This window comes from Diabrotica virgifera, chromosome 2 (genome assembly GCF_917563875.1).
Source record: "Diabrotica virgifera virgifera chromosome 2, PGI_DIABVI_V3a".
Classification (NCBI taxonomy): Eukaryota; Metazoa; Arthropoda; class Insecta; order Coleoptera; family Chrysomelidae; genus Diabrotica; species Diabrotica virgifera.
In genome coordinates this window covers 261,849,153-261,864,597 of record NC_065444.1, presented here as the reverse complement: position 1 = coordinate 261,864,597, position 15,445 = coordinate 261,849,153, and the positions used below count along the sequence as shown (strand labels likewise).

Sequence of the window (15,445 nt, the reverse complement as noted above, 5' to 3'; positions counted from 1 at the left end):
AAATTTTGATTGTACTGTAGAAAGATATGCCAATACTATGTATCTAAATGATTAATTGCATGTTTAGTCTAATTAAAAAATACGTCTGCCGTACAACGAATTTTGTATTATAAACACAGACGCACTTGCTTTCTCAACGTACATATTAAAAATGTTTATATTAACATTTAATCCTAAAAGTTGTCTGGTTATGGGGTATAACTATAATACTTACATGCCAAGATTTGAGGCGTATTACTTTTGGTTTGCTATGAAATTCCCTTAAATACAGTTTTGTGGGATAACTCACATGTGTGATAAGCTTTTTTTTATTTTTGCCCCTTCATTATCATGTCGTCACTCTCCGGTTTCATTGTTTTATCTAATTATTGAATCTAATTATCTAATAATTGAATTAAAGTATATATAATTTAGACATTTTACGACTAAATTGTCATTTATTTTATTCACTATAAAGTTACATATTTTACATGACCTACTAAATTTAGCGTGGACAAACAAAAAAATCCCAGAGGATTGGAACATTTCAATAATACTGCCTATACACAAAAAGGGAGACACGAAAGAGTGCAGTAATTATAGGGGTACATCACTTCTCTGCTCAGCGTTGAAAATCTACGAAATTATCCTAGAAAAGAAACTACGAGAAATAGTTGAGCCTCGACTGGCGGATATACAAAGTGGATTTAGACCATCACACAGCGTACAAGATCATATATTCACACTACAGCAAATTACTGAAAAAACACTGTTAAAAAACGATACACTGTACCTGGCGTTTGTAGATATGAAAAAGGCGTTTGACATGGTCAATAGAGAAGGAATATGGCAAAGCCTGATAAACAAGGAAGTAGATGAAGAACTTGTAAGTGTAATAAAGAGTTTGTATGCCAACACAAAAAACCAGGTCAGGACAAGTAACTTAATCTCCGGCGAATTTTCTAATAACGACGGGGTTAGACAAGGTGGAGTGTTGAGCCCACTGTTATTTATTTCCGTTATGGATGAAGTTATTAAAAAGTGTTGCAAAAAAACTAAAAAATGCGCTATAGGGTATAGAAATTTGCAACAAATAAAAATTGAAGCCTGTGCATTTGCTGATGACATTGTATTAGTTGCAAGAACTGAAAAGGCTCTCGCAGATAACATTAGAATCTGGGCTGAAGAACTAAAAAACTACAACTTAATAATAAATATGGAGAAAACTAAAGTAATGACAATAGCCAACAAAGAAGCAACTGTAAATATTGAAATCGAAGGGCAAAAAATCGAGCAAGTAAACCTCTTTAAGTATTTGGGAATAATGTTAAACAACAAAGGAACACAAGAAGATGAAATTGGAAACAGAATAAAATTGGCAACGAGAACTTATTATTCACTGTATAAAAATTTCCTAAACAAAAAAGAAATATCGAGGAAAACCAAAATGACGGTATATAAAACTGTATATATGCCAATTACAATATATGGGGCAGAAAACTGGGTACTTAATGACAGACAAAGAAAAAGATTACAAGCTACAGAAATGAGATACTTAAGAAAAGTGGTGGGAGCAAGAAGATTAGACAAAAGAAGAAACGAAGATATAAGACATGAATTACAGGTAAAATCGCTCAACGAAAAAGTTGAAGAAAAGAAGTTAAAATGGGCTGGACACATGATAAGAATGAGTGGTGAGAGACAAGTGAAAATGACATGGGAGGCCAAAGCAGTGGGTAAAAGCACGAGGGGCAGACCAAGGAAAAGCTGGAACACTAGTGTAAACGAAATACTCAAGAAAAGAGGAACATCGTGGCAATAAGCAAAAGTTTTAGCAGCAGATAGGAAGAAGTGGCGTAAATTTGCAGAGAGTATTATATAAAGGAGGAATCCTCGACACCTAATGGTAAAAGAGGCAACCGATTATGTATGTATGTATTTTATTGAGTATATTAAGGTACGTATCCATACGAGGGTGCTCCGTGCTCGGTGTAGCTGCTCTCGCACACACGGCATGCGCTCCCCTACATATAAACCGAAAACCGGTTGAATCGAAGAGGGTGAGCGCGGAGCGGCGAGCACCAACGTATCCACTATGTGGAGCTGCTACACCGATCACGGAGCACCTTCGTATGGATGCGTACTTTTACGAGTATCATTTTCTAACCATTTTTATTTTTGACAATTTAAATAGCAATTAATTTACTTTCTTTGAAGAATCATCTATTTTTCCTTTATCATCTATATTTTATTTTATTGACTATGTGTTTGCATTATGTAGGTAAGAAATCGAATCTGCAATAAAAGAAGGGAGTTTTTCAGTTAATAGTTCAAAATTGTCCCCTCTCCCACCCTTGGGGGATAGGGGTCGGAGTTTTGCTTGGTGTCAGTCGATAGATTGTTGAAAAATATTTGGCTTTTCATCGAGAAGTGTATTTCTCGAGATATTAGGCCATTTTTTCGATTATAGCACCATCTATGACAGATTCGAAAAAATCTTCCTAATAAAGTTACTTATTTTTTTCTGAGGAATCCAAATCTGCAATGAAAAATGGAGATTCACATTTAAGAATTCAAAGTTGCCAGGTGGTATGGCTGAGTTTGGTGTCAATTGATAGATTCTTGAAAATAATTTCACGTGTTATTCAGTTTTTCGATGTGATGCTAATCTCGCGAAATATTCGACCGTCCTGCTACTTTTGGCACACCCGGTATATATTTTCAAAGCAGAAGCCCAAATACGTTTATTTTAGTTTTTAATACATCCGCCCCCATTTTGAGTGCGTTGATCTCTCCTTGGCCACAATATACAAGTGATTTATTTTCAAAAAAAGATTCTTAGAAAAACAGATAGATATGCAACAAGGGAACAATGTCAGCACCAAAACATTTTGTCTGGAAGATATTAATTACTTGTAATTCTTACAATACATGCTTTTTGTTTTTTTTTTTTTAGTCAATTACAATTCTAATTTAGACTCATCCACTATTCATCCGCATAAAACATCCCCGTCAGCGTAATTTAGAGTGTCCATGCAAACCCGTGGACGTGGAAATTCTTCGTATATTCATTGTCGGGAAAGCAATCACCAAGTTTTATGTCAAAGTCCTCTCGATTATTTTTAATTAGCCCTGGCATTCGTCGACGCTCTATATCAAGTATCACTTGAACACACAGCGTGGTTTTTACATACACGCTGTATGTAGGGGAGAGATGGGACGCCACCTACATAGATATTGCTTATCAAACACTGAATAATGATTGTTCTATTGTCGAAAGGACTAAATGGATATATGATGGAAAGAGATATCGTAAATGTAGAGTGACACGATTATCTAAGTCAACTGTAGACTGTCATGATTATGCAAGTTAAGGTTATGCTGAATAATCCACAGGCTGATTTCAATAATCTACTATACGTTCATTTTATAAATCGGAATTAACTTTGACTCGGTAAAATAAAGTTGTGTTTTCTTAATCTCCCTTGACTACTTAGCATTAAAAAAAAGTACCTCCGACAACCTTAAATGGCGATCCTGCCAAAATAGCTCTTAGATAACATAGCAATAGTAAGTTCTGCGATGCCGAAGGTTTGTCTGTAAGACCCTGTTTGGAGTTATTTAGATCGAAAGAATTTCGCCGTAAAACGAAAAAAAGAGACGTATTCTGTTTAAGTTTGTTCAGAGAGTCCTATAAACAGTCTTACTAGTTTCATTCTTATTATAAATCATCAGAGAGCGTATATGCGGATATCCTTGAGATATCCATATATAATTATATACACTCTCTGATGATTTCTAATAAGAGTGAAACTAGTTAGGGTGCTTATGGCGCTCTCTGAATAAAATAAAATATAATTATAAAATAAAATTTTTTATTTTTAATTCAGTTGCAATGCGAAGGCAAAACAATCTTACTTTTCAATTAGAATACGGAGCGCAGTCCAGTCCTCCGAATCGCGATTTTCGGCTCTTATTGGAGCCTCATCGGAGAGAACGTAGGCTTGTTCTTCATACTCCAATTGATCAGCACCGAGAGCTTTTGAACTAGAACTGCACACTTGGATGTGTTTAATTGCAAGCACCAATCGTCTACCCACTTAGCAACCTCTTGAAGGTCGGTCTGTAATTGATTGTAACCAGAAAAGGGATTTGCATATAACTTTGTGTCATCAGCGAAAAGCGACATGTTACTTTTAAGGTGAATTGGCAGATCAGCAACGTACACTAGGAACAAAATCGGCCCCAACACTGAACCCTGCGGAACGCCACTGTATACACTAAACATTGAGGAATAACAGTCACCAACGCGGACGCAAAATTTACGGTTTATTAAAAATCCTTTAATCCAGTCAAGTAAGTTTCCTCTAATACCGTTATGTTCAAGCTTAAATAGTAGTCTCTTGTGAGGAACTCGATCAAAAGCCTTAGCAAAGTCTAAATATATAATATCAACAGGTTGATTACTGTCCAAACAAAGAGACCAGTCATTAACACATGTTAACATATTAGTAACTACCGATCTTCCAGGTACAAAACCGTGCTGGGAAATAGGAATTCTATTATTGTTTAAGAGAAAGTAGTTCATAACCGATTCGCGAATAACTGATTCCATCAATTTAGCCGCAATGGATGTTAGACTAATTAGTCTATAATTTTCAGGATCTAACTTGTCACCTTTTTTATAAATTGGAGTAACACTAGAGATTTTCCAGCCATCAGGTAAAGTATGTGACAAAAATGAGGTTTTCATTATAAAACTTAACGGATGGATAATCGAGTTTGCACACTTCTTAAATAAAATTGCGGCGAAACCGTCTAATCCGGGAGCGGAAAAGGATTTTAAACACAAAATTTTTTGTTTAAGAATCTCTGGATCAAAGTCTATGTCACTAATATCGTAGTTACTTCTTAGTAGCCTAATAAAATAAAAAAAAAGTCAAAATGTAAATTCGTACAGGTTGAAACAAATTTTATATCAAAGTTTAAGTGGCTACAAAAGATATTTTCAAGAAAGTATACAAATCATACAAGGGGATCATTGTTTAAATAATTAAAAAGGGGTCATTTTTGCAAAAAAAAATACTTTTTAAACTGCTTAGGTAATTCACTTATTAATGAAGGTCTATGGGATTTTTTCCTGTGAAGTTAAAGGGAAAATCTTTCACATAAGATTTACTGAATTAAATTTGACCCCCTATTTATTTAAATAATTGTATATAAAACTTTAAAAACAAATTTGCAAAAAAATATTTTTAGCGTTTTAAATAAGCACTATAAAATATCTTATTTTACAGACGAAGTTATAATTTGTTTTTTTTTTAATAACGTCGGGGGGATTAAGTATTTTGAAATGCCGTTTCGATAATTGGGTTCCTGGGAATTTTTTACTAATTAACAAAATTTTTTGTCGTTTTTTCTTCTTCTTTTTTTTTCTTGGAGTTATATTACTACGGGCCCTTTTAGGGTTAAATGTTATTAAGAATGTCGAATCTCTGAGTTGTAGATTCTAGACCTAAAAATATTAAGATTTAACTAAAATCTCTTAAATAAAATGTGGCTACTTCCTGAGTTACAGTGTGTTTTATTTAAAAATTTAAAAATTATTTTTACCAAGTACTTTAAAACTATTTGACGTATCCTTATCATACTTGGCAGAAAGTGTGGCTATTATACACCCTACTAATTTGTGATTAATAAACGTTTCTAGCTAGTACCAGAGGCGTACAACAGGGGATAGTGAATGATTGACCCTTCCCAAATTCTACGCCACTGAGTGAATTACTATTTTAGCGAAATTTTTCGATTCTCCAATACTTTGTATGTAAATAACTTTATTGGTATCGATAAAGTCATCAGTTTGAGAGATATTGGAAGTTTAAAATGAATGAATTAATAAATCAAAATAAGTATGCCATTTCATTTTTAACGTCGAGTATCTCGAAAACTAATGACTTAATCGTTACCAGTAAAGAGTATATTATTTTAATAGAAAGTATTGGAGAATCAAAAAATTTCGCTAAAATAGTAATTCCCTCAGTCGCGTAGAATTTGGGAAGGGTCAATAATTCACTATCCCCTGTCGTACGCCTCTGGTAGTAGCTAGAAACTTTTATTTATCAAAATTTAGTAGACTGTATAGTACCCACACTTTCTACCAAGTATGATAAGGATACGTCAAATAGTTTTAAAGTACTTAGTAACAATAGTTTTTAAATTTTTAAATGAAACACCCTGTAACTCAATAAGTAGCCACATTTTATTAAAGAGATTTTAGTTAAATCTTAATATTTTTAGGTCTAGAATCTACAACTTAGAGAGTCGACATGCTTAATGAAACTTAACCCTAAAAGGGCCCGTAGTAATATAACTCCAAGAAAAAAAGAAGAGGAAAAAAAAACAAAAAAATTTGTTAATTAGTGAAAAATTCCCAGGAACTCAATTATCGAAACGGCATTTCAAAATATTTAATCCCCACGACGTTATTAAAAAAACAAATTATAAACAAATTTGAATAATTTTCAAATGCCATTTTAGGGGGAAGTTTAATTGAAATTTGAATTTATGAATACATTTATCGAAAATATACATAAAAATAAAAAAAATAAAATTTAATACAGGTAAATAGGTCTTTGGCAACAACCGCGTTTTTGCAATTGAAAATATAGTAACATTTAATAAACAAATTCAATATCTCAAAAAATATTGAATATTTTTTGACCATTTTTTTTTGCTTAATACTGGTAACATAGGGCAACTTAGTCTGTAAAATAAGATATTTTATAGTGCTTATTTAAAACACTAAAGATAATATTTTGCAAATTTGGTTTTAATGTATTATGTATAATTATTTAAATAAATAGGTGGTCAAATTTAATTTAGTAAGTCTTATATGAAAGATTTGCCCTTCAACTTTGTAGAAAATAATCCTATAGACCTTCATTAGTAATTGAATTACCTCAGCAGTTAAAAAAAGAATTTTTTTTTGCAAAATGACCTATTTTTAATTATTTAAACAATGATCCCCCTGTATGATTTGGATACTCTTTTGAAAATATCTTTTGTACCCACCTAAACTTTGATATAAAATTTACATTTAGAATTTACATTTTGATTTACATGTAGTGTAATTTTATTTTACTAGACTATAGGAGAGTCACTCATTTCGGAGTTCTCTTTTGAGCTGTCTTTTTTGCCTTATGACCATTTTATTCCTACGAAAAAAGACATTAGGTGCAGTAATGCGTCCATACCGTGCCAAACCTACAATCGTCCAAAGCCCACTAGATTTCTGAAGCATCGCTTAGATTAACACTTATCCCCTGGACCCTGCATCTCTCAGATATGACTTTTGTACTCAATTTATATCAAATTATATTAAAAATAAAGTCAGTTCATATCTTGAAGTCATTAAGCAGCAGAGAAAGCTATCGAAAGAAAGAAGAAAACAAAAAGAAAAAATGGGTCGATGAAGATTCCGAAAGAAAAAAGACATATTTCTCACGAGCGCAGAAGTTTGTTGGCACGAGCCGAGGCACGAGGTGAGTGCCGCAAATCATTTTCTCTCGTGTTGTATACTGTACTTTTTCTATGGATGCGTTTTTGTCAAGAGTTCAAATTTCAAAATTAAATAATTTAGGTGCTTTTAGGTATATTATATGCCTAAATTGAAATAAAATACATACACTGTGTCCGTAAAGTATGGAACAAATTCTTTTTTAGCTAAACAGAGCATTTTAAGAAATAATCCTGAAACACGTCGATTTTTGATTTTAATTTACGGTGTTTTAAAATAATATTCTGATATACAGGGTGAATTACTTTCGAGTAATGACGTCACCGTCATTTTTTTTAAATGGAACACCCCCATTTTGTCTCAATTTTCGGATTACTCTAGCTGAGCTGATTCCAAAAATGTATCACATATTGATTCAAATTGGTACAGGGTGGACAAAAATACAATAGTTTTGTGTATGCTCATATTATTAAAGTTTAATTAATTTTTGATATTAAATTAAAATATTCAACTAAACAATATCAAAAATTAATTAAAATTAAAATATAATTAAAATATCAAAAATAAAATAAGTATTTTTGAAAATATTGTTAATTTAACTAACGCGTTACTGTATGAACACACACAAATCTATTGTATTTTTTTCCACCCTGTACCAATTTGAATCAACATCTGATACATTTTTGGAATCAGCTCAGCTAGAGTAATCCGAAAATTGAGACAAAATGGGGATGTTCCATTTAAAAAAAATGACGGTGACGTCATTACTCGAAAGTAATTCACCCTGTATATTAGAATATTGTTTTAAAATACGGTAAATTAAAATCAAAAATCGACGTGTTTCAGGATTATTTCTTAAAATGCTCTGTTTAGCTAAAAAAGAATTTGTTCCATACTTTACGGACACAGTGTATATACACATAGGTATTTAATATTCTTAATATTTATATGCTTTATTTATTTAAAATTATAATTCACAGTTGAATGGTCTAAAAGGTAATTTTTGATAAGTTTTGACAAGTTTGAACACATTTTATTTGACAAAAATAATTGTTTTTGTATTGTGCATGTTACCATGGAAATGGCGATCCTATGTATGCAAACCGGCGGTGAACCCGTGAGAAAAAATATTTCTCACTGCAATGGCCGACTTTTCTCACTGCCTGAGAAATTGTTCGTTTTGAATGTATGTAAGTAGTGAGAGAAGTTGCATATTGTATAGCATCCATAGAAAAAATACTTTTCTATCTATATATTAGCCGAGCGGCAGCAATCTTTATGCCGACCACGAGAATCAAATTTAAGGTAAATTACCAATTTTGGTCTATTTTTATGTTTTCGAGGTCGCTGAATCCGAATATGAAGTTTATTTTTATCTAGATTTGCTGGAACATGTTCAAAAATCAAATTTTATACAAAAATGCCGAAAATCAATTTTGATGATTTTTCAAATTTACCTCGCTGTATCTTTGGTCGCTGTAAATATTTCCTTTTGAAAATTTTACTGTTTAATATCTGAAGTATGTAGATAACAATGGGATTTCTCCTAAATATTTAAACACATTAAAAAAGGAGTTGTTAGTTTTTAAACATTTTGTCATCATATTTCGTTAGTTTCATGTTTACTTAAAAAAGTTGAGTGACAAACTTTTTAGTTTATAATTTTAATCAACACAACAATAAAATATAATTCATGAAGAAGTTTTTTGGAAAATTTTAAGTCAAAATATACAACAGGAAAGAAATTATGTTACTTCACTTCATAAACAAGCGGCACACCCCAAAAACCGCTTATATCTCGAGATCCTGACCACGGTGTAGTGAATGGCTAATTTTGATCATACTTTATGATTTTGATAACAAAAATTCGTTTTTTGCTCTTCTTAAGAATTTTGCAATATGCGGTTGCGTCATTCTTCTTCTAAACCGGCGAATTTGTCCTCAAACAACTTCTTGGGCCGTTTCTATATATGCTTCGGGTTATAAGTTTTATAGTGGGGAGAAAGGTCAAATACAGATTAATAATAGCATAGGAATGTTAAAATCATAATAAATTGTATGAATAAAAAATATATATAGATAGAAAAGTAAGCCTAACTTTTGTTTTTATTATATCCCTATGAGCATTCGAGAATCTGGTCAAGTTTGGAGCGCTGTAACACCTATATAAATAAATAGAATTAAACAAATTTATAGTGGAAATTGTTCGCTGAAAACCCTCTACAAAATTGCTAAAATGTTATTTTATTGTAAAATGAACTGAAAAAAAGTTATAACCTCCAAAAGGAATCTTGTTAAAAATTGTTTACATATTTTTGTTTATATCTTTTTTGGTGGTCACTTGACGATAAAAAGTAATAGAAATAAAATTGTAGAAAATTGAATTTGCTAGATTTTATGTTTAATTAGATTTTTCGTAGGGTTGGTAGTTTACGAGATATAGCGCAAAACCCCTTTGCACACCATTTCCAAGATGGCGGTCGGGGGACAAGGGTGACGCCCCAAAAACTTGAACTTAAGCTTTTACTGATCCCCCCTACACATTAAATAAATAAAATTGACTCCTCTAACAAATGCAAGGTACGGCTTAAAAAATGTAACATTTTAATGGAGTAATATAAGTTTGGTTGAGTATATTTAAAAGTACCGTTGTACATATTTTGATACTACCCATTTTAATTTCTTATTTAAGAATTTTGGAAATGTGTAGATCCCCGATTTCCCCTACACAGAATGCTTTAAGCATATGAACTCTGTACACAACAAAGCAAGCTAGATTGTTTCGTTGGATTTAGTTAATTGAATGAAGGCTCAGCTGAACAAGAATGTTATTATTTTTGACATGTGACAGCAGTTGTTTGCAGCCCGTTTCCGCGATAGTAGCTCTCGCGTCCCGCTACATGCGAATGATTGTTCCGACGACGGAAAACTCCGATAGGAGAGTGCCATTAAGTGTCACTTTTTGTCTCTGTGAAATGTTAGTTTGTTAATTGTTGATGGCGTTTTCTTGGTTCAAATATCCCTACCAATATGGACACTGTGGAAGCGTATGTTGAAATTTTTTGTATAGCTTGAATTAATAGTTATCTATCTGTATCTAAGTTTTAAAATTTTTTAAGTTTTACGACTGTATTGTACTAAAACGGCATCGCACACATTTAATTACAATATAAAGTGTGTATTAAGAACAAACATTTAGTATGTTAGATTTGACAAGAGGAATCAAGTTTCTGTGACCCCTTTAGATAAAGTGTCTAACTTACCTAACTTATATTTATTTATGGAATGGCACACGGCTCCTGACGCTATGATTGATTAACAATTGGCAATCAATTAATAAATTAGAAAAATAAAAAAAAACCTTTGTTGCAAACAAAACACAAATCGGTTCTATAGTTATCAATATGTATCATGTTATCATCTAGTAAAGTAAAGTTCGTGTTACCTTCTTTAATTACTCTGGTACACAATATAATTTCTACTGATAGACAAATATATGATCTTAAATTTGTCAAATATCTAGCAGCTTTCATCCTCTTCTTGGTAACATAAATGTGTAAAACAATATATCTTGTTAATGTTCTGCCTCTTGAAAATTCAAACACTGACCCTACACTCTACACTTACAACAAAACTCGGAAGATTGATAGTACTACTTAAGAGCTTTATTGAGCTTTGGTATAGATATGATATTATTACGACTATGTGTTTCTTAATAGAAATACTTATTGTAGTAATATTACTACACATGAATAAAATCAAACAAATTGCCACAGAAATCACGTCTTGTCCTCTAAACAACCCAACCAGATGTGATACTTATCTCAGAAATACCCATCGATCCCCATTAATTTAAAAACGGCACTAAAATTTATTAGACATATAAGATAATAAAAGGTACAAATAAAAGTAAAAACTATTTTATTTTAACCGAACCTTATTATTACAATAATATACAAACAAAGAAATTAAGACGTTTCCTTTACAAAATATTGTAACAGACTGAAAATTTAGTCCAGGAACCGAAGCTTTTCACCTCGCAATTTTTACAGAATGGATCGATTTGCTTGAAAATTTGAGAATAAGTAGTAGATAGTCCAAGGATCAAAATCTATATGATGCCGAAAGGCGCTTTTACCATCGGGGTGGTTGCCACCCCATCTCGGGGGTGGAAATTTTTTATTATAATTTGACCGGAAAAGTTGATAAAAACATTCATTCTAAGCAAAAAATGTTCTATACATTTTTTTGATAAAATTAATAGTTTTCGATTTATTCGCTATCGATAATGTTAGTTTTATTGTTGTTCTGAAGCTATTGCCTTGTGGCATTTTTAAAGACAAATCACATGCTATGATTTTTTTGTGACGGATATTCTTGAGTTGGGATTGATTTCATGTAATTGAATGAACTATCTTTTAGTAAAGTCGTCCCAGGAACGCAACTCATAAATATTGGCGATATCATTTTAAAGTCTTCTACTTTAAAATGTATAATATAGGTACGTCTGAATTGCCAATATAAATGAATCCATAAATTATTAGAAGAATTTTTTTACTTAGCAACAACATTTTTGTTTATTTAGTAGTATTTTGTATTTTGACAACGAAACCCGATTTGGGCTTCGAAACGTTAATAAAATTATTTTTTCAATTTAATTGTTAGTTTTATATAGAAAAAAATCAAGGTTTTTCGATATATACTCATTTACGATTCACTCAATTTTTGCCGTAGAAAAAAATTTGTCAAACCAATTTCTTGGGAATTAAATAACCTATAATTTTATATTTAAACATTTTTTCGTATCTCTGATGCTAATCTTTTTATTTTAAAGAAAATGGAAGAATTTACCAAACTACAAAAATTCGATATTCGCTTTTAACCCCAGTTTTTTTTAAAACTATTCATTCAAAGCCAGTCAAACTTCTAGAATCTACATATTAATACTAAAGAATAATTAAAGAAGAATGAATAAGGCCAATGACGAAAAACATCACTAACTTATATACATATTACATTATTATGCTTCAAATTGGATTTCTCCTTTTGTTTTTCAAAAAAATATATTGATTTTTTCAACGTAACTTTTTTATTTTTTATCTTAGAAAGTTTGTTTAAAAAGAATTTTGTAGGTTTTTACAAGGTCTATAAGTCTATTAGTATTAAATCTTTTTAAAATCCTCCGTCGCAAAAAGAGGTGACTTTGAAAGGGTTGGTAAAGGTGGTTTTTGCATATTTTTACAAGATTTAATTGTCAATAGCTCATTCAATTTTTTCCCTAGAAAAATTTTTTGCAACCCAAGTTCTTGGGAATGAAATAAGCTACAATTTCATATTTAAACATTTTTTTGAATCTCTGATGCTAATCTTTCTATTCTGAAGAAAATGCCATTGTTTTCCAAACTACAAAAATTCGTTATTCGCTTTTAAATCCCTTTTTTTAAAAACTAATCATTCTAAGCCGGTAAAACTTCTAGAACCTATTATTAATACATTAATAAAGAAGACCAAATAAGGTCAATGACTAATTTTAATTAGGGTGGTGATTAGGTGATTGCTTCCAATCACTTTTTCGCTGAAAAAAATAGAGACTGACATTCTTTTCATTATAAGTCACTTAATTTTTGAGCTAGAGATTTTTTTTTATTTCTGAAGGTAGATATTTTTAAATACTTTAAATTGGCTTAAACAAGTTATCCTCGAAAAATGCATAATTTTCCCGTCTTTTGACTTTGAAACTACAATATTTAGCATTTGACGAAGAAGAGCTAACATATAATAAAGAATAGCTCGATTACTATTGGTCTTAAAGAAAATTAAAAAACGGTTTTGTTTATTTTTTTAAAAGGTACATTTTTGTTAAGTAAAGTTTTTTTGATAAAACGAAAACTTTTGGAGTTATTAGCAGAAGACTTATTAAAAACATCGAATTTTTCGATATAAAACTAACACTTTCGATAGCGAATAACTCGAAAACTGTTAATTTTATCAAAAAAATGTATAGAATGTTTTTTGCTCAGAATGAATATTTTTACCAACTTTTGTGGTCAAAATATAATAAAATATTTCCACCCCCGAGATGGGGTGGCAACCACCCCCATGGTAAAAGCGCCTTTTGGCATCGTATAGATTTTGATCCATTAACTATCGACTACTTATTCTCAAATTTTCAAGCAAATTGATCCATTCTGTAAAAATTGCGAGGTTTTGTCCTATTATAAGTTTCATTACTTGGACTAATTAAACACAGAAATAAAATACAGTTTTCGCATTCACATGCCTTGTAACATGATACTTTTATGCAATCTTACGTAAGAGGGTATTGGCCTAATGGTTCTAATAAGTGGCCCTCCCATGAAGAAAGACTCAACGTGTTTATTCTAACACTTAACAAAAATAATATATAGTTGAGTATTAAGTAAATTCCAACAAAATTTATATCAGAAATGGGACGAAAATCATGTTGCGCTTTTAACAGTTATCAGAGGGAAGCTTAAAAATTGCAAATCGACATGGACACTCAATAACGTCGTCGTATGCTAGAGTGTTAGAGAATAAAAAATAAAAAAATGGTACAAGATTATAGCTGGTCTTAAGACAGGTTTGTAGTATCCTCTTTTAAGTTTCATTGGAATCTTTCTTTTATTTGGAAGAATTTCAGTTGACGGTCGTTAGCCTCTCCGATGAGAAGAGGTACGTGATAATGGCATGAAATGGTAAGAGGTACATGGTAAGAATAATTATGTTACACTACTTACACTACACACCACTCACTTTCATCCACTACATGTCATCATCATCATCATTCAACCCGGATCTACCCACTGCTGGATATATGTCTCCCTCAGTATTTTTCATGTATTTCTGTCCTGTGCTGCTTGCATCCAATTTTTACCGATCCGTTTTATGTCATCAGACCATCTTGTTGCCGTACAACTTCTACTTTGATACTTCCACTTCATGTATCCCACTCTAAGTCTACTCAGTGGCGGCTCGTCAGAGGAGGCAACGGAGGCTTAGCCTCCCCATAATTTTTTTACACATTTTATGTCATATCTGGGACATAATATTTCTAGAATTATTGATGAAATGTCACTGTTTTGTTTATTTTGAATCACGAGAAACAACAAGCGCTCGTACTAATAGATAGTGTAAATTATTGCACACTTTTGTAACTAAACGCATCTGGAATGCATCAATTTGCCCACCTGTGTATGCTGTGAGCAGCTCCTCATATCCCTACCAAGGGAGGTAGAAGCCAGACTCGACTCCGTTGTGTTCTAAGTTACGACAAACGTCTCGAAACCAGCGATATAGTTTCCTATGCGTACAATAATACTCGATAGAGAAACGTAATATTATATCGCTTCACGTCAAACTACCCAGAAATATATGCCAAGGGAGGCAAAACCAGAATTAGGCTCACTTGTGGTTTTACTTATATTCTATAAGGAAGTTAATAGTCAGGGTATTTCTTGGTGTGATTTTATCATTTTATTTCTTTTAATTAGTGTTTGGTGAATTTTTGTACTTCATATATTTTTATTTGTGTTGTTATTGGCTTGGTAAGGTTATTTTTACAATTTATGTACCGTTGTTTGTTTATATAAAATGTATATAAATGAATAATTTTAATACTTTAAGTATATTATAATAAAGCTTATATTATATTAAAACCTCAGAAAGACCACAGCCAAATTTAACTATTATTAAATCCTCAGGTAATCGTCAAAATCGTGCATTTAATATTAACTGGTATAATAAATGGGACTGGTTAACCAGGTCTATTAAGAGGAAAAAAGTTTTTTGTGTAAATTAAAACTTTTTGCTAAACAAAATATAGTAACTGCTTTAGATACAGCTCAAAAAGAGGCCATAATTACTTACAATAATCAGGTTTTGGAGAATAGGATGAATTTAAAAAGGCTTATCGATATAACACTATATTTG

General features: G+C 31.6%; 1 protein-coding gene across 4 annotated transcripts in view; it reads left to right on the top strand.

Moving 5' to 3' along the window:
- LOC126880604 (uncharacterized) overlaps window positions 1–15,445 on the top strand; it is a 605,043-nt gene that overhangs the window by 227,683 nt on the left and 361,915 nt on the right. The window contains exon 1 of one of the 4 annotated variants that reach the window (XM_050644585.1): window positions 10,436–10,542. The exons of the other annotated variants lie outside the window; for them this stretch is intronic. Within the exon in view, the coding sequence (XP_050500542.1) occupies window positions 10,492–10,542 (51 nt within the window). The 5' untranslated portion in view covers window positions 10,436–10,491. Of the gene's footprint in view, window positions 1–10,435; window positions 10,543–15,445 lie in introns of those variants that run through there. 4 annotated transcript variants of the gene reach the window in all.